General features: G+C 42.5%; 1 protein-coding gene across 1 annotated transcript in view; it reads left to right on the top strand.

The window, feature by feature from the left end:
• Positions 1–10,887, top strand: part of otog (otogelin) — a gene marked incomplete at its 5' end in the record, with an annotated part of 39,740 nt that extends 28,853 nt beyond the window's left edge. The window contains 23 exons of the mRNA XM_080843513.1: positions 129–318; positions 444–585; positions 890–1,017; positions 1,363–1,540; positions 1,736–1,881; positions 1,975–2,064; positions 2,206–2,392; positions 2,586–2,806; positions 3,053–3,191; positions 3,445–3,633; positions 4,061–4,270; positions 4,439–4,543; positions 4,874–4,978; positions 5,357–5,458; positions 5,743–5,841; positions 5,940–5,980; positions 6,071–6,146; positions 6,398–6,576; positions 6,777–6,881; positions 6,981–7,100; positions 7,359–7,404; positions 8,846–8,925; positions 9,040–10,887. Coding sequence (XP_080699639.1) covers positions 129–318; positions 444–585; positions 890–1,017; positions 1,363–1,540; positions 1,736–1,881; positions 1,975–2,064; positions 2,206–2,392; positions 2,586–2,806; positions 3,053–3,191; positions 3,445–3,633; positions 4,061–4,270; positions 4,439–4,543; positions 4,874–4,978; positions 5,357–5,458; positions 5,743–5,841; positions 5,940–5,980; positions 6,071–6,146; positions 6,398–6,576; positions 6,777–6,881; positions 6,981–7,100; positions 7,359–7,404; positions 8,846–8,925; positions 9,040–9,240 — 3,079 coding nt within the window. The 3' untranslated portion in view covers positions 9,241–10,887. The remainder of the gene's footprint in view (positions 1–128; positions 319–443; positions 586–889; positions 1,018–1,362; positions 1,541–1,735; positions 1,882–1,974; positions 2,065–2,205; positions 2,393–2,585; positions 2,807–3,052; positions 3,192–3,444; positions 3,634–4,060; positions 4,271–4,438; positions 4,544–4,873; positions 4,979–5,356; positions 5,459–5,742; positions 5,842–5,939; positions 5,981–6,070; positions 6,147–6,397; positions 6,577–6,776; positions 6,882–6,980; positions 7,101–7,358; positions 7,405–8,845; positions 8,926–9,039) is intronic.
• Between the last annotated feature and the right edge of the window lie 9,015 nt (positions 10,888–19,902).

Raw genomic sequence — 19,902 nt, 5'->3', positions numbered from 1 at the left:
ACAAAATCCACAACAACCACGGAGAGGGCGACCAGTCGAATTTCAACAATAACGACAACAATTCCAGAGGTGACGACAAAAGACAGACTCAGCACTCTCTCAACAACTGGGAGGACGTCTCGACCCAGTATCCAAACAACTACTGTGGGGCCAGTGACCATACATCCACATACGGACACAACAAGAGTCCATCCTGTAACAGGGAGGGTTGAGGTGTCAACGACAGACGCTACCACATCCCGGCCCTCGCCCTGGTCACCCGTAGTCTACACTTCATCAGCTCTATCAACCTCAAGACCAAGCACTCCCTCTGAGAGGGTAACCACCAGAGTAAGCCCCACTACCCAAACCACATGGAGCACAACAACACTCCGAACAACTTCCAGAGTCACTCCTTCTACCCCAGGGCCTCCTGTGTCCCCCACTGAAACATCAACTTCGAGCACCACGACTACCAGAATCACAGAACCCGCAACAACACCAACTTCAACTTCATCTACAGTGAGGACACCACCCGGTTCTCAGACTGTCGTTCCGCACACAGGGTCAGAGTCTCTGTCTTCCACCCGCACTCCTCGTACCACCGTTAGGGCTGTAACCACGGAACTCACAACTAAAACTGAAGAGGCACCCACCACAAAGACCACAATTACCTCCACCAGGCCAGTGGTCACTTTGACATCAACAGTAGCCCAACCCGAATCCACCACCACCACAGAGACAATACCCACCACTACTTCTGCCTCCACGCCTACGGTGGATCTCCGACCCACTCCAGAAGCCACTTCAGCACTGACTGAGAAGTCCACTCTTGGGCCAGATGGAGTGAAGACATCGGCCACTTCAGCACCAGTGACCTCTCCTATTCTCACATCGCTCTCTACCACAGGTGCGGAGCCTGTGAGGAGCACCACAGAGGCATCGCCGTCACCCGTCACTTTGATTACTTCAGAGGAGTCATCTGAGGCCCCAGAGATTCCCTCCACCATGACGGCTCCATCTACCAGGATGTGCATAGTTAGTCCAGTCTCTTCAGTGTACTTCATTACTGTATTCTTCCGTACCATTCTTAAAATATATCCTTATGTATTAGTTTACGTTTTGTGTTCGCTGATTTACTTTTAACACATTGAAAAAATAGTGGGAAGTTGGGCAATGGGACATTTGATATACCAGAGTATATGTCAGTGCGCATCTTTGTTATTTTAATGTGAGAATACTGCATATAGTGTAGTGTAGTTTCACATGTACCTTTTAGTTTTTTTAAATGGATACCCATTTCTTTATCTCTTGTGATTTATTCAACATTCAACAGTGTATGTTAGCAACATTCAAACATTATTTGATATATCTTTTTTTCAGCCACCATACTCAGAAATTATCGATGACTGCACCAAATACATTTGTGTAGGTGGACAACTGGTTTTATTCAACAAGTCTCAGAGTTGCCCCTATAACTCCATTCCTCCTAACTGTGGCTTGCTGGGCTTTGCTGTTCTCGTGAATGGAGACAAGTGCTGCCCTAAATGGGATTGCCCGTGTAAGTACCTCATACACACACACACACACACACACACACACACACACACACACACACACACACACACACACAACTGCACGCTCACACATTAACACACACACACACAGACATTATAAGAATAAACGTGGATGCTGATATCCCATACTCCATGTCTCTTGATCCTTCTCTGAGTGCCTTGTGATTTCATACCAACAGGTCGCTGCTCTGTGTTTCCTGACCTTAATGTCATCACCTTCGATGGCAACAGTGTGGCCATCTACAAGGCTGCATCCTATGTGGTGACCCAGCTTCCAAATGAGACGGTCAGCATCCTGGTCCAAGAGTGCCCAGTTTCAGACTCGGTAAGTAGACTGCTGTAGAAGAAGCTGAACTGTCCGTGCTTAGCATGAATGAAACTTGTAATCATTGTCTTATTTCTTATTTTTGTTTTGCAGCTGCTTTGGAACTTCACGAACCTCTGTCTGGTAGCGCTGAATATAACACACAAATCACACAATGTCATCATCAACAGGCTTCAGAGAAGGGTGAGATTTGTCCTTTCCCAATCAAAGAATAAAAAATAAATAATAATGATGATATTATGATCAACATTTACCTTTCCTTTTGCATTTATTTTACTTCAGAAATAAAAGGCCTAATCGCCTTTTTGGGAATATGTTTTGCAGTTATATGTGAACTCCAGGTATGCCAAGCCAAGATTTAAGAAATATGGATTTGAGGTGCTGGACACAGGCAACATGTATCTAATCCGGACTCCAACTGGACTGAAAATTCAGTGGTTCCACAGCACTGGAATGATGGTCCTTGAAACAGACACAAACAGCAAAAAACTGCCCACCATGGGTTTATGTGGTAAGTGTACATATCCCATGGCTGAGCTTTATTCGTTTCTATTTATAAGTGACTTCATAGTTTATAACTATATTTAGTTTTCACCTAGGGTAACAAAAGTGTTTTGTTCGTTGGTTTCTTCCTTTTTCTTGCTCTCTTTATTTTTTCCCTTCCTCCTTTGCTTCCTTCCTTTCTTTCGCCCCTTCCACGGAAGGTTGCTGTGATGGTAATCCAGCTAATGACCTGACCCTGTCCAACGGCACGACGGTGGGGGAGAGTGAGGACCCTGCTGTGTTCATTGACAGCTGGCAGGTCCCCAACACCACCAGCTATGTCAGTCACAGCCGCAGACGGGAGGTCAACTGCTCCACCAGTGACTGCTCTGAGTGCCTGGCCATGCTTCACAACAACAGCTTCATTCCCTGTCATGATTATGTATGTATTCTAGGTCTCCTCAGACTTAGCTCCGCATTCTAAATAGAGAGGGTTGATGACAGGGAGCGATAAAGAGTTATAAAGACTATACTACAGTGGGATGTTACGTCTGCAGTTGATGGGATTCCATGTTCAGACAAGGGGAGATTTCAAATACAGACATTTCACCCTGTGTTACACCAAAGGCTTGTTAGGTTATTTCTGATAGGAAAAAGTGTCAGTAAAAGTCACCTTGTGTGGTTTTAGGTTCCCCCTGCAACTTTCTGTGAACTGTGGGTACGAGATGCAGAGTATGTCAACAATCCATGCGTGGCCCTGGCTGCATATGTCGCTTCTTGTCACAAGTTCAATGTCTGCATCGAATGGAGAAGCCCAGACTACTGCCGTGAGTTCGGACTACTGATACGTTTACAACCACTTTTACTGTTGCATGAGGTGTGATCAAAAAGTCTCAAGGCTTTTGTTTCTCAGCTTCTAAGTAGTGCTCAAACACCGAACATCAAACAAATTTGAGATACGAAAGAAAGTTGTTGCCTACAAATTGGATATTTGCTCATTTAGATTTAGCGTAATTCAGGTGAAAGGTATTGAGTTGTGGGGGTTGTATTTCTTAAAACATCCATACTTTTATCCCTCAGCGTTTCTGTGCCCTGAGACTCTGCGCTACCAGGCATGCTTGACTACGTGCACTGCTCAGTCCTGTCCCAACCATGAGTTTGAGTACGACCCTGAGCAGTGCTCCGGCCTGACTGAGGGTTGTGTGTGCCCCGAGGGGACTCTCCTGCACCGGCCCTACTCATCTCTCTGCATCCCTCCCACCAAATGTGGTACGGAACACTTGTGCTGTCTAATTTCTCTGTAATTGTTAGATAGATAGAGAGAAATGGTTTTCACCCTGAATGTTCATGTAATACCAACAAGTATTTATAGTTTGTGTGTGTGTGTGTGTGTGTGTGTGTGTGTGTGTGTGTGTGTGTGTGTGTGGATGCATGTAAAGGATGCTCATGTGTAAGGATACACACTGTGGAACATTTTCGAAATCTTTTTTTTTTTGTCCATATGCATAGATATGAAACAAGCCTCCATGTTGCTTCTAAACCGCTCTAGACTGAATAGGTGCTAGCACTTGTTTTGACCAGCGAACGATATTTGTTATGTCTCCTGTGTCAAAGCCATCTTTGACCTGTGTCTTTAACTCCCCCTTGAGGGTTTTCCCTTTAAGCAGTCTCAGTGTTGTGACCCATCTATCCCCAGCGTGCACCGACAGTTTTGGGAGCCCGCGTGCCGTGGGGGAGGTGTGGAAGGCCTCCAAAGATGGCTGCTGCATGTATAGGTGTGATAATGACACCATAGTGCCAGTGGAGTATAACTGCACTGAGATGCCCCAGCCTGAGTGTAAGAAAGATGGAGAGGTGATCCTCAGCCTGGCAGACGACAAGAGCTGCTGCCCAAAGAAAGCCTGTGGTGGGTAGCACAACTGCTCTCATGCTGTAGTGTCATGCGAATGCTATATAGTTCCAAATAATATATGTTATATATGTATTATAACCATAACTTGTACTCTAACCTTGTGAGTTTACATACATTTGAAGTACAATCTGTGGCTGATATTTGAGTATGTGTTGTGCGTAGTGTGTAATCAGAGTCTTTGTGACGCTGCCCCTCCTGAGTGTAAGTTTGGAGAGAAGCTGGTGTCATACTTCAGAGAAGGCTCCTGCTGCCCAGTGTATGCCTGTGGTAAGTGTGCTCGCCTCTCAAACACACCGTCTCTGACATGCAAACATATTCTGACAGCATTTTAGGGGACAGCAGGTTGTTGCAAAATCCAATCAGTTACTTTGGAATTGATTCGAATCAAACTACTGTGGAACCTCACATAGACCATAAGATTAAGCTCCTTGAGACAAATTGATTGTTTTGGTGCTATATGAATACAATGTAATTGAATTGAATTGAATAAAGGTCTATAACCCTATAACCCTATGGTTGTATCTCATGTAGAGGATGGATCCTGTGGCCTAGCCCGTCATATCTCTCTCTCACTGTGTTTCTCTGGGTGCTGTACAGAGTGTGACCCAGGGCTTTGTGAGGCAGAGGTGCCCTCCTGCCGGGACGACCAGAGCCCGATCGCCACAAAGGCCGATGGGAGCTGCTGCCTGGCCTATATCTGCAGTGAGTCACAGACACTGGGCAGGATGGGCTCAAGGCCCTGCATGGAGAGGGAGCTGAGCTGTTTATGACACACTGGGGTGGGAGAGTGGACATGGGTTTACATGCTTGGATGTTTTACAAGGAATACCATGTGTGCACAACATACTTCTCACATGTTTGGAGCTGGTGTGATAAAGTGTCTTGGTACTTACTTACTTATATATATATATGTGTGTGTGTGTGTGTGTGTGTGTGTGTGTGTGTGTGTGTGTGTGTGTGTGTGTGTGTGTGTGTGTGTGTGTGTGTGTGTGTGTGTGTGTGTGTGTGTGTGTGTCTGCCTGTCTGCCTGTGTTTGTATGTGTCTGTTTATGTGCCTGTGTGTGTGTATTAACACATCAGTGTGCGACACGTGCCCAGAGATGATTCCGAAATGTGAGGAGGGGGAGCTGCTGACGGTGGACGCCAACAGCACTGAACGCTGCTGCCCAGTCTATCACTGTGGTGAGGGCAGGCAGACTTATCAAAGCACCTCTGTTTACTCTCTACTCTAGGTCTCCTGCATGCCCCTACAGGAAGCCCTAACTCCCTGTATACTTTCAGTAACTTAGCTTCCGTTTTTGTTGACGGGTCATTACTATGCACTTGCGACTAGGATCACACATACAGACTACCCACTAAGGAATTACTGAACTGTTTAAGAAAACTGAACCCAATGCAGTGTGAAATATATTTCATTCCCTTGTAATTAATCTGCTGTTTAATCTCCTTCCACTATGTATTTTCAGTTTGTGAGCTGTTCCGCTGTGCTGAGTTTTCCTGTCCTTTGGGTATGGCTATAGCCACAGCAAGTCTCCCCGGCCGCTGCTGTCCTCAGCGCACATGTGGTAATGCATTCACTGTCTGCAAGCCGTCATTCTGACAGTGTCTCTGCTCTCTGCATCTTGTTTAACCAGTGTGTGTATCTGATATGTGTATTTTCCAGAGTGTGCATGTGACAAAATTCCAAGTCCAAGATGTGCGCTGGTAAGTGTGACTTATTTACCAGCTGTCACCTGTAGTTCTGCTGATTTCTATGTTATCACTGTGTGATTGATATCTTTTTGTTGACTTCAGGGAGAGATCACACAACCTGACCGGTCCTTTCAGTCGGACCCCAAAAACCACTGTGGTTGTAAAAGACAAAAGTGTGGTGAGTGAACGATTCGAATATGTCTCTGTGGAGAGGAATGCAGTTCTCTGAATTGTAGCCATTTTAATTGATTAAAATATTGCCTTCATGCTCTTCTTTGGTTTGCAGCCGTGCTGCATTATCTCACTCATTTGAGCGGCCGGTGACCTGTGTGTTTCCATTAGTGATAGTGTTATGTGTTTATGTGTGTGATGTTTGTTGATGATCATTGTTGATGATGGTGGCCCTTCGTTGACCCTTTGTTGACCCAGTGCGAGACGCTGTCTGTGTGGACGGGGAGAGGGGTGTGATGCGGCCAGGTCAGACCCTGGTGGAGCACAGTGACCAGGGGGTGTGTTACACAGCGCGCTGCACAGAAACAATGGACCCACTCACCGGCTACCACCTCATCCGAACCGCCAGAACCAACTGCTCCGCCAAGTGCCACGCTGTGAGTCACACACACACACACACAAATAGTCCTGAAAGCAAACTGTGCTACCATAGATAAGGTATCCATAGAGAGAAGCAGCCAGAATGTATAATAAAGGCCTATATGCCACCTTGCAGAGGTTATGTCTTATAATGTGTGAAGTAGAATCTCAACGACCAGATTTTGTTTCATGATGTAATATTTTTTGGCTCTCTCAGAATCAGATCTACATCCCACCCAAAGACCTGTCTGCGTGCTGTGGGGTCTGCGTGAACATTTCCTGCCTTTACAAGAGTGAAAACGGCTCCATCGCTCTCTATAAGGTAGTTTGTGCTGAGGTGACACATCAGTATGTACAGTATTTATTTAATGGGGTTATTCCAAGTTCTTGAAACATGTTTTTCTCACGATTCCCCCCTCAGCCAGGGAAGACGTGGGTGTCCGACTGCATGAGGTATGAATGTGCAGAAACTCAGTCAGGCCCCACCCTCATCTCCTACTCCTACAGCTGCCCTCCTTTCAATGAGACCGAGTGCATGAAGGTGAGTGGATTCACCACATCAGACACTCCAGCAGGCCGACAGGGCTTATCCTGCACTAAATCACAATTAACCACTTAAATATTAATGATTGTGACAACATTTGGTTTGTTTTTTTATGATTTTATATGAATATTTATGAATTTTCAAAAGATCCATATATCATCCAAGTAACTATTAATGCTTTTTTCTGTGGACACAAATTACCACTCATTTACCTTACCCTTCAAATAGAACTTGCAATTTGATTTCTTCTTCTAGATTGGTGGTACCATTGTAAGTTACATGGATGGATGCTGTAGAACATGTAAGTACAGTGGTGTTTATGTGAATCTTTGTACTGTTTTGGTAGTTTAGATAAAGCCATAAAGTGTTACACCTTACTAAATATGTATTCAACTTCATGACTCCCAGAATTTTGAAATGCAGATCAAATTCTTAGTTAGATCCCACATAATTATGCATATTTGCTACGTTTTAAAATAATCAGCATATAACATAGGTAATGTTTTTATATAATATGGTTTCTTTGAATGTATAGTGTTACATATAACAATGTCGAGCCCTGTTAGTCTCATTTGTGGCACTGACAACCTATACTGCACTGTACCAATCCCACCAGGTACTGGATTTTCCCTCTTCCCATTCCCTGTTAGCCCTTTGAAACCTACAATTAGCACAAACTGTGAAAGAGGTACCAGACAGATATGAGACAACCAGGCTTACCAGCACCATTGTTGATTCCCAACAATGTACTCCCCCCAAGTCACTCAAAAAGAATGGAAAACAAAATAGGACACACATTATGTTTTGGACAAGATAAATATTAACTGGTTTCTTTCTGCAAGCAATTCTTGTGACAGCTCAGTCTTTCCCCATTTTGCTCTGTACGGGCAGTGCATTGTTGATTGCCAACAATGTACTGTTGGTAGTGGCCAAGTAGTGAGTATTTGTGTAGATCTTGCATGTTTTCACTGGAGGGTGCGATTTAAACTATAGTAGCCAATCATCTAGTTCTGTAGAAACTAGTACTGGGGTCCTATTGTAATGCATTGGGTGATATGGCACAAACACTAGATATTTTGGATCAATGGAAAATTATCTGACACAGACTCATATACCTCAATTCAATTCAGTCAACCTTATTTTTTTAGTCTTTAAAAACCTTTCTGGAATTTACTGTGCCTTATTACCCAAACAATTACACCTTTCTTTACTATTATAATACAATGGCACAAGCTATCATATTAAAGCTAGTAGGATATATTTTCTAGATATCAAGCATTTATTTTCCCATTTATATATAAACCAGACTTTTGAATGGAGGGCACATTATTTTATGTTTTTCTTCTAATTGTTACTAAATTCAACAATAGGGGAAACCCTTCCACTTCAACACTTAACGTTGCCCTCCATTCTAAAGCGTTTTAAAAAGACTTTTGACTAGAGTATTGTCATGATTATATTATTTGCTTTGTAGCCAAGTGGGGAAAGATTTGTTTAATATCGTTGATCTATGGACTAAAGGAAATGTGTGCAGTGGGATATAATATTTAGCCGTAACAGACATTTTGTGTACAAACAAAAGTAATGTGTGTACTTCAGCTCATCAGCAGAGTGAATTAACCAGAGTGCATGATTTTAAGAGGAGTTCCTCAACACAGTTTATTTAACTGGTGCCTCATCATTGCGATGGAGGGATTTTGATTGCTTTAAATGACATTCGTGCCAATTTAATAACATTGCAGGTAAAGAAGATGGGAAGTCATGCCAAAAGGTGACCGTAAGGATGACAATCCGAAAAAATGACTGTCGAAGTAACAGACCGGTATGTTGCCCATTCAGACAACTCTCAAGCCCTTGCACCCGGGAAAGTTCAAAGTTCAAATTTTCAAAGTTCCACATCAACATTCATTCAATAACTCTGTGGCTTACCCCTCAGGTGAACATAGTGTCATGTGATGGGAAGTGCCCCTCAGCCAGCATATACAACTACAACATAAACACCTACGCACGTTTCTGTAAGTGCTGTCGTGAGATGGGCCTGCAGCGGCGAACCGTCCAGCTGTACTGTAGCGGCAACTCCACCTGGGTCAACTATGCCATCCAGGAGCCCACTGACTGCTCATGCCAGTGGTCATAGGTACAGCACCGCACCCAGCAGCTCCTCCAGTGCCAGGGGGCACCTGTCTCCCATGCCCAACCCAGAACTGGCACCACAGGGGTCAGGGACAGAGGTAGTGCCAGGTCCATCCGAGACCCTGCTACAGGGTAGGGACACCTGCCTGAACATCAGTGACTGGTTTTGGTGACACATTAACACTGAGGTTTGTTTTTGAAACGACGGCAGAATATTTTCGTTTGAGTATTTATTTGACAGAAATTCAAAACTGTAATTGTAATGTACAGATAGAAAGATTGTCAGGTTACAGGTACGTACATTCAGATTTAAAGATGTCACATTGGGGCAACAAATACAGGATGCAAAGGCCTATGAGATAGACATAGTTTCAGCTAATTAGATTCAAAGCAAACCCTATTATAATTGTTACCTCTACTGTCTGGGGGGTGAAACATTTATAGGATATACATACAAAATGCCCCCTTTTTTGTAAATGTTGAAGACCTTGTTCATGGATTGATTTGTTACAGAGGCCAAAAAAAAGGTGCTTCCATAAAAATATCTCTTAAGGCATTTCAGGAATGGGGTCGCTTTTCGAGTATCTGTATGTCTGAAGAAAAACTGTAATATTATCATTAACACCAATACTGTCACAACATACTCTGTTAAAAACCATGTCCCACCCCAGACCAGCATATACTAGCCTCAGAGCACTTATCTGGAAAGTCTCACCAAATAAACAGCATTGTTGAATAAAGAACCTAGTCGTTTCTACCAGGACACTTGTGCCGTTATGTGTTAAATACTGAGTACTAAACACAGGACACAATAGAACTACAGGCCACATCAGACATCGGGAAATAAATATCTTCACCCTTGACATGCTGAAAGAGGTTACAGATGTTAAGATCCCAAATCGTGAGAGCGTACTGTGTGGCATTATCCGTTTTAAGAAAAGTGATAAAGGACAGAACAGCACTGTGTCATTCAGCTGGGTTGATAAGGAAACTTTATAGGATCATAGCACATTAGTTTCATCCAACAACAGTTAAATTGTTTTAAGATGTACATAAACTAATGTACTACATTTGGTTCCCATTCAAATAAATTCTTCATATTAAGAACTACATAAGCGTTTAACCTTAGCTATAATGGTACTGCAATGCTCTGTAAATTGATGATTTAAGAGGCTTTATAACCCAATTAGAAAGATTTTGTTAAATTCAAATCAAGCTATATTTTGAGCACTTTATTTATTTATTTCCTGGCAAAATAGAGCAATATTTTTCAAATTACAAAACTGACCATGCACACATATATTTTGGGCTCACACATTACAATGCCACAGCTTTTCATGAATGAATGTCAGAGATTCAAAAATGACAACAACAAATATCACATTACGTGCACTTGCACACTGAATCATTATCTTGCTGTTTCCATAACATGAACAATTACAGTATTTCTTTCACATCTTGTCCACAATACAAGCGCTTTGTCAAGATTTTTAGTGTGTTTGTGTGTATGTTTGTGTGTGTCTGTATGTGCATTGAATTTTATAATGGTCACACATTTTGATAATTTGAAAGCGACACCCATAGCAAAATATGTGTATCATATTAAATGTATATTTGCTTTTCAATAAATATTTCCTTAGAAAATACTAATGCCTTGTTATGCTATTGTAAGTTTATTCTCAAATACCTTATAAATATAGCAATACCTGCATTTTTAAATTAGTATAAGATACATAATGAAATTACATATATTAATTTATTATTAAATCAATGATCTTACACACAACCCTTAAAGGTGCATTAAGGATTAATAGCTATTCGCTAAAGGTATGCTAGCAGCTAAAACTAACGAAGCCTCTTGAAATGTGCTGACTTTGACATTATGACAAACTAATTACTCAACGACTGTCCTTACACAGTCAAACATCAATCATGTGCAGCACAAGACTAAGCAAGACGGCAAATAAGCTACTTACTAGATCAGCAGAAGGTAATCAAAGTCAGGTCGGCGGGCATCGGCAGGCAAAACTACAGAAGGCAGTTATATGCCTATCGACCCTGTTATGCCATTGGCATGGACGCAATTCTCCATATTAAAAGTCATTGTAGCGCCCCAATTTTTTTTAAGCTGTTATTTTAAGGTTAAACTGCTTATCCTAACCCTAATCCTGAAGCATAATTGTTGCATATTGTGCCTTTAACATCTTCATATTCGCAGCTATCATTGCTCTGTTTCGATATTTTAGGGCACATATTCTTTGTATTCTTTGTTGATTTTTTAAGGCCCCTCCACTGTAAACCCTACATGTACACACTTCAGCTCTACAAAGGCTTGGCCGTGCTCATATTTACCCCTCGGGCTGCAGCTGTCTCCATGCCTACCCCGGCCCTCGCTTCTTTGTTATGAAATATTTCTGATCCCCAGACAGTTTGCAGCATCCACCTTTGAAAATGACTCTGTGGCCCTCCACTAATAGGACAGATGTCAAGGTGGAGAGAGAGTGAGGAAAGCTCCCTAGAGATCAACACTTGAAAATCACATTTCAACACGTCACATGTAACAGTAGATGGCCCCTGGCGGATCAAATCTGTGGCGTACCAGTAGAACAATTCACAATTATTTTTCATCCAAGAGATTATTACTGGGTCATGCTCCAAGTGGTCCAAATGGTTTCCCAGAAATGTTATTCACCGTATAATTAGTAAATGGCTCTGATCCGACTCGTTCATTTTTTTTCTCCATACGGGTAACACAGTAAAGCTAGTGGCTCAACAGGCCCTGTTTGACTCAGTGACTGTCTTCGGCAGTATGGGCTGAATGGAGGAAGTGTTCTGGGCGTGCTGTGCGCTCACATGCCACCTGTCAATTCTCTTCGATCCCCAGGACGGGTTTAGGCACCGTCACTTTAACAACCCCCCGGTAGCCACAACCCCACTGAGGCCCTTCATCCACAGCCCACACGACACATGCATGAATAAGCACACACACACATGCATGAATAAGCACACACACATGCATGAATAAGCACACACACACATGCATGCACACACACACTCACACATGGGCTCTCTCTCTCTCTCTCTCTTTCACACACACACACACACACACACACATTCAAACATGCACTTTCTCTCTCACACACACACACACACACACAGGAATGCTCTATTTAGAGTTAGGATTAATATGATGATGTTAAAAAACATACATACTCATACATGCACTCTCTCTCTCTCACTCACTCACTCACTCTCTCACACACACACACACACACACACACACACACACACACACAAACACACACACACACACACAAATACATACTCTAACATGCACTCTCGCTATCTGTCTCACACTCACTTACACACACACACACACACACACACACACACTCACACATGCATGCTCTCTCACCCATACACACATGCACACACACACACACACAAACACACACACACACACACACACAAACACACACACGCACACACACACACACACACACACATGCACACTCTCTCACCCATACACACATGCACACACACACAAACACACACCCATACACACACACACACACACACACACACATGGATGTACACTCTCCTCACTGTGTCACACAAATCCCCCCTCTGCTACGGATTCAGCATAATTCGGGCCGCAGCTGTCCTCCTCTGAAACACTAAGAAATTGTCCTGCACATGTCAGGCCGCAAAACAAATGTCCCCAAGGCAAATGAGAAAACAAGATGTCCACTGGACAGGACAGGCTCCCCTCTCTGTGGGGGGAATGAACCTCCACCACAGCACTACTGGAGGACCCAGCGGTTGGCTGAAGGTGCCCGTGACGGGCACTACTGAGGAGGAGGAGGAGGAGGTGGTGGTGGTGGAGGTTGGCGTGCTCAGGGCATAGCAGTGATGGATCACCGCCAAGTGTGAGGAGCGTGTCAGAGCTGTGGCTTGCACGCGGACACGGCCCCTGATAGATGTGCGCTGACTTCTCGCCAATACTGCGCCCACTGTGTGCTCCTGGGCACGCCAGATTACACGCTAGTTAGCCGACACGGCCCCTGCTGCCCACTCCTGCAGGTGCATGGGGTTTCTGGGCTCAGCGTGTTGACACAGGCAGCCGTCCTCTGTGCCTGTCACGCCACCCTAAAAAAACCTGCTTCCATGGCCACATGTCAGGTTTAGGAGGGAGCGCCTACTGTGTGTGTTTCAGCGTCACACTGTGTACTGTAAACGATACTGTGGTATCAAAATACTAAAAGGACCATTTCATTTAAAATGCACAAGAAAGGAAACAGTAATGTAAAAATACTGCCGAAGTATTAGTTTTCGTAACATAATTAGATTATTATTACTGAAACATCAGTTTGAAAGCAGCATGTTAATGTTGTAGCTGCTGGAGGTGGAGCTAGTTTGAGCTATTTTATAAACAGGATCTAAAAAACATTGAATTTTTGGATCAATGGATCTTAAACCACTGGTTTAATTTTTAACAATATGTTGTATTTGAAAAACTTATCTTATTATCCATTGTTCAAAATTTTCATCTTAAAATTAACTAGTAACTAAAAAGTGTCAAAACATTGCAGTGTTGTAGAAAGTACAGAATTTTCCTCTGAAATGAGTGGAAGTAAAAAATTGAAATACTCAAGTACAGGTATCTCAAATCTCAAATTTGCATTTTCTAGTAAATAGACTTAGCTACTTCCACCACTGGTTAAAAACTTCATATTTATTGGTAACCTTTGGTTAGTCATGGTGACAAACATTTGTCAGCAGAAGAATTTAATACTAGTGCCATCTGGTGGTCAGTCTGTTTTTTCTTGGTCTGGTTATCACCACACAGACACAGTTGTGTACAAAGTACAGAGTACAAACCATTCCCCTTCCAGCTCATTAAGTCCCATACGTTAAGTGTTTTGTGCTCATGTTCTGTACTATAGAGGCTCAGAAAAGACTGATCCGAGTTCATCAGAGTTCAGTTGAGTGCCGCTTGCATTGTGTACATTTCTGTCACTCCGTACCATCCGCTAAGGGAAGCGCTGTGAATCATGACATAGTCCTCTGTCCAACTGCGTCAAAGTTTCAGCCATGATTGAGTGTTTTTCCAAGCTACGTCACTTGACGCTTTGGCCAGTGGTTTGAATGCAACCCCGCTACCCCCCTGCCACTCTCTATGTGTGAAAGATGTAGCAAAGGAAAGGTCGCATAACTACGCAGGCTCAGATATTAATTTCTGGCCACACAGAGACACAGGGAACACATCCGCAAAACTGGGGCAAGGTGGGGGACCTAGCAAAGCCATTTGGAACCCACTGGACCCAGTATAATCAAGCCCTTATCTCTAACTGACCCAGTATAATCAAGCTCTTATCTCTAACTGACCCAGTATAATCAAGCCCATATCTATAACTGGACCCAGTATAATCAAGCCCTTATCTCTAACTGTGACAATAGCTATAAGCAAGAGAACTTATATTAGCATGTATAAAATGTGAAACGTAGGCCTTTCACAATATTTACAGTAATACTTGTAAATACTGACTATGCCACTGATAAACTGAATGTAAACAAGACACCTGCTCTGGACTTTCGTAGGTTTCTATAAAATATTGATCATGTGACACTTAAACATGCCTCTGGCACACAAAGTTTCCTCATTTAGATTTAGATTTGCATGTGGCGTAATCCACCTCTATTCAAGTGATGGATGTGATTTTACAAAATATCTCAAAAATGTGGACTTCACTACTTGAGTACTCCTATATCGAGATTTGGATATTGTAAAGACTCTTTTCACATGCTGTCCATATCTATTTTGTTTTTTTCAAAACAGGTAGTTTAATTATATATCAGGAAGAATTACACAGTTAAGAAATAACAATCTAATTTAAAATGGTAATCAGGCCTATCAAACAGATGCCAAAATATTCTGTTGACATTCTGGTCTCTACATCACAATCACATCCTCAATCTAATCTCCTAATCTCCCAATTTCCCCCAATCACTGCATCATAATTCCCCCTCAGGATCCATTTCAAATGGCAGGTCATATCAACCCCTAGATTTATTGACACCAAAACCAGTATTTCACATTGGTAATGAGAGAGGGTCTGTGAATATTTTTTTCTGAATCTTCTTATCTGTGAAGATGATAGATTAAGTTTAACAAAGGGGCTGGATGGCAGCTCTAACTGACCTGTGTCCACATCTTAGGTTTGAAGTCCAGACTGTGAATGGAGCTCTGTATTAGGTGTCACCATTGGCAGTTTAAAACACGCCTGTAACTCATGCCTGTGTGACGAGGAAGCAAAGCTCTCCCGCACAAGTTAAAGTATCAATTAAGTCCCAGACCACCATAAAGGGAGAGCCAGTAAGAACATCTGTCCAGGATAGTAACGGAGGGGGTATCTCTGCCCCACTAACATTATGGCAAATTCTGCTAGGCAGTTTCAGTTATCTATTTAGTGCTTAGATAACACATGCAAAAAAAAACGTTTACTGTGTTTTAAACATCGCCATGAAACATAGTACATAAATATATAGTCACACACGCATCAATTGATGGTGAAAAAGTCTTTCAAAACGTGAAGGACGGACAAAACGTGAAACGACTTCCTATTGGGTCTGCAGGTTAGCGTCTCTCAGGAGCGCATTCTAAATAAGACAGAGGCTCCGAGTGTACAGACTCTCTGACTGTGCCCAGGTCATTATCCCACACCGTGTATTTTAAGGCCCTTCTCTGAAGTGAGAATACGTTTGACCTTAGTGTAGAGCTGTGACATCACAGCCCCGCGGTCAGCACAGCTGTTCACCCATCCTGCCCCCTGTCACTCGTCCGAAGTGACAAATCAGGGTGACGGCCTCCGAGGGGAACTCGAGGAAGCATAAACCTGCCCGGCCAGGACAACAGTCGAATACCAAAGATTCAGCACATGTTCGATCTGCGTGCAAGTACGAGGTGCCTCCTCTCAAAGTCACTGATGCACAGTGGTGTGCAGTGATGCACTGGGATAAATAAATATATACAGGGATATGATATGGAGGAGATTAAAGCTGGGGTAGATCATTAGTCCTTTTGTTGACATTTTCCTCTAAATTTCAGAAATGAAATTTAAATTGTGTGAACAACTGGTGTTGAAAGTAGAAGTGGTTCATCACCTCAGATTTTTACTATAGTTGGCAAAAAAAAAACTAAGCCCAAATAACTTTGTGGTCATCTCTGATTTCAAAGTCATGTCCTGAGGACCAGCTGTATCATAAGGGACTGCACGCTTTTCCAAAGATCTAATGCTGGATGTTTTTGTGAAAGGCAAGCTACTGAGGCTGAACTGGGAAGTTTTGAGAAAGTTGAAAGAGAGAAGGAAAAAACGAGCACCCTGTGATGACCACCAGATGGTCCGGTGATTTGGCAGAGCTTAGAGGCAGGTTTTGATATGAGGCAGCCTGCACTCTCATTCTGCACACGGCCAGAGCTATGGACATGCTGAAGATTTTGTAACAATAGTTCTTTGAAGTCTCCAAGATAAGTCATAAGTAGATTTGTATAGTTCTCTTTTTGTGAATACCTGTTATGGGAATTAGTGTAAAGAGACATACAATATACAAGGGGGTGTGGACAGCATTGACAAGGCATGGCAATACTTTTCCCTGTCAGTATGTTAGGACATAAAAGCCAATAGTCAAATGCATGTGTGTCTGTGTGTCTGTGTGTCTGTGTGTGTGCGTATATATACTGTATATATATACAGCCGCGGAAAAAATTAAGAGACCACTTCAAAATGATCAGTTTCTCTGGTTTTACTATTTATTGGTATGTGTTAAAGTAAAATGTACGTTTTTGTTTTATTCTATAACCTACTGGCAACATTCCTACCAAATTTCAAATAAAAATATTGTCATTTAGATCATTTATTTGCAGAAAAATGACAATTGGTCAAAATAGCAAAAAAGATGCAGTGTCTTCAGATCTCGAATAATGCAAAGAAAACAAGCTCAGATTCATTTTTAAGCTACACAATACTAATGCTTCAACTTAGGAAGAGTTCAGAAATCAATATTTGGTGGAATAACCTTGATTTAAAATCACAACTTTCATGTGTCTTGGCATGCTCTCCACCAGTCTTTCACATTGCCGTTGGGTGACTTTATGCTACTCCTGGCGCAAGAATTCAAGCAGCTCGGCTTCTTTTCATGGCTTGTGACCATCCATCTTCCTCTTGATCACATTTCAGAGTTTTTTTTATGGGATTCAGGTCTCGAAATTGGGCTGGCCATGACAGGGCCCTGATCTGGTGATACTCCATCCACACCTTTACTGGCCTGGCTGTGTGGCATGGAGCATTGCCCTGCTGGAAAAAACACTTCTCAGAGTTGGGAAACATTGTCAGAGCAAAAGGAAGCAAGTTTTTCTTCCGGGACAACGTTGTACTTTGCCTGGCTGAGGTTTGTAAAAGACCATAAGGATTGAACCAAAGCGGACTGGAGGGTCTCCTAGTTCGTCTTCTCTGATGAGTCCAATTTTCAGCTTTGCCCAACACATGGTCGTCTGATGGTTAGACGGAGACCTGGAGAGGCCTACAAGCCACAGAGTCTTGCACCTACTGTGAAATTGGACTCATCAGAGAAGACCCTCCAGTCCGCTTTGGTTCAATCCTTATGGTCTTTTACAAACCTCAGCCAGGCAAAGTACAACGTTGTCCCGGACTAAAAACTTGCTTCCTTTTGCTCTGACAATGTTCCCCAACTCTGAGAAGTGTTTTTTCCAGCAGGGCAATGCTCCATGCCACACAGCCTGGCCAGTAAAGGTGTGGATGGAGTATCACCAGATCAGGACCCTGTCATGGCCAGCCCAATTTCGAGACCTGAATCCCATAAAAAAAACTCTGAAATGTGATCAAGAGGAAGATGGATGGTCACAAGCCATGAAAAGAAGCCGGGCTGCTTGAATTCTTGCGCCAGGAGTAGCATAAAGTCACCCAACGGCAATGTGAAAGACTGGTGGAGAGCATGCCAAGACACATGAAAGTTGTGATTTTAAATCAAGGTTATTCCACCAAATATTGATTTCTGAACTCTTCCTAAGTTAAAGCATTAGTATTGTGTAGTTTAAAATAGAATATGAGCTTGTTTTCTTTGCATTATTCGAGATCTGAAGACACTGCATCTTTTTTGCTATTTTGACCCATTGTCATTTTTCTGCAAATAAATGATCTTAATGACAATATTTTTATTTGAAATTTGGTAGGAATGTTGCCAGTAGGTTATAGAATAAAACAAAAATGTACATTTTACTTTAACACATACCAATAAATAGTAAAACCAGAGAAACTGATAATTTTGAAGTGGTCTCTTAATTTTTTCCGCGGCTGTATATATATAATATTGGGGTTCCTAGCGTAAAAACTACAATCAGTTAGTATGATACAGTATTAAATGCTATTTGCTATTAGACCTTATTACATGCTACTGCTTAATTAGTCAAAATAGTCCCCATAGTGGTATTTTGGTGAGAATATAGACTGATTAGGAGTCTCCAACACTAATATGTTATTAGGCTGTGCTATTAGAGTGGATAGCACCTTTAAAGTGTATAACTTAGTCAACAGCTACAATTCTAAACTTGCTCTTTAAAGAGTCAAAGAGACATAAAGTGATTCTGATGTGTTCGCACATGTCAAAAAGTTTGCTGCCAAAGGAATACACAAAAAAAGAATAATGTAACTACATTTCTATTCATGGGGTCTCTCAAGAAACTGTGGAGGATCTCCTGATTTACAGTGAGAATGGTCTCTTAGCAGTGTGAATTAACTTGGGAATGAAATTACATCTTCTAACTGACTCAGTGATTGACACTTTGACAAAATTAGGCAATTTGTGTAATTCTCTCGCACACATACACCGGACACACACACCCACACACACACGTGTACTGACACATATGCAAAGACCCCACAACACATACACACACACACACACACACACACACACACACACACACACACACACACACACACACACACACACACACACACACACATACACAGATGCTTGCACTTGCACAAGCACACAATACAGTTATTAGAGAAATAGTGAACCTAATCTCCAGATAACATTTCAGAGAGCAAATAAAGCTGGTGTGCAGAGTTGAACCCCAGCCAAGACCGTTACAGCTAAATGATTACAGCCACAGGGCCCCACACAGCTTTCAAGCCAGAATGATTCTCTCACATTTGACATATTATTGAAAAATACCACTATATGTCTGTTGCTAGGAAAAACTGTTCAGTGACAGTATTGTCTGCTAACACAAATCCATATGATTAACTCTGGCATATGTACATAACTGTATCATTAGATTTGATAAACTTATACTTGTGAATGTCTCTTCATATAAAACAGTGAGTGTGAAGTAACGCCATCTTGCCATTTCTTTTTCCTATTACCGGCTTATTTGTCACTCTTTCTGCCTAACCTTTAAACATGCACAGTAAGCTGACGTGGCCAGGGGATGGGATGACAGCGAGGGGCTCGGCGGGCGCTTTGTTGGGGGTCACGTATACCACGCCATGTCTGCCCCCTGACCTGCTGCCCAGAAAGAGGTGTGGGGCAATCTGGGTGGGGCGGCCTGGGCACGGCCAGGGTCAGATGAGGACTGCGTGCG

Source organism: Sprattus sprattus, assembly GCF_963457725.1.
Source record: "Sprattus sprattus genome assembly, chromosome: 8".
In the NCBI taxonomy this organism is placed as follows: domain Eukaryota; kingdom Metazoa; phylum Chordata; class Actinopteri; order Clupeiformes; family Clupeidae; genus Sprattus; species Sprattus sprattus.
The sequence above is the reverse complement of the archived record's forward strand: the minus strand, read 5'-3'. Positions and strand labels throughout refer to the sequence as shown.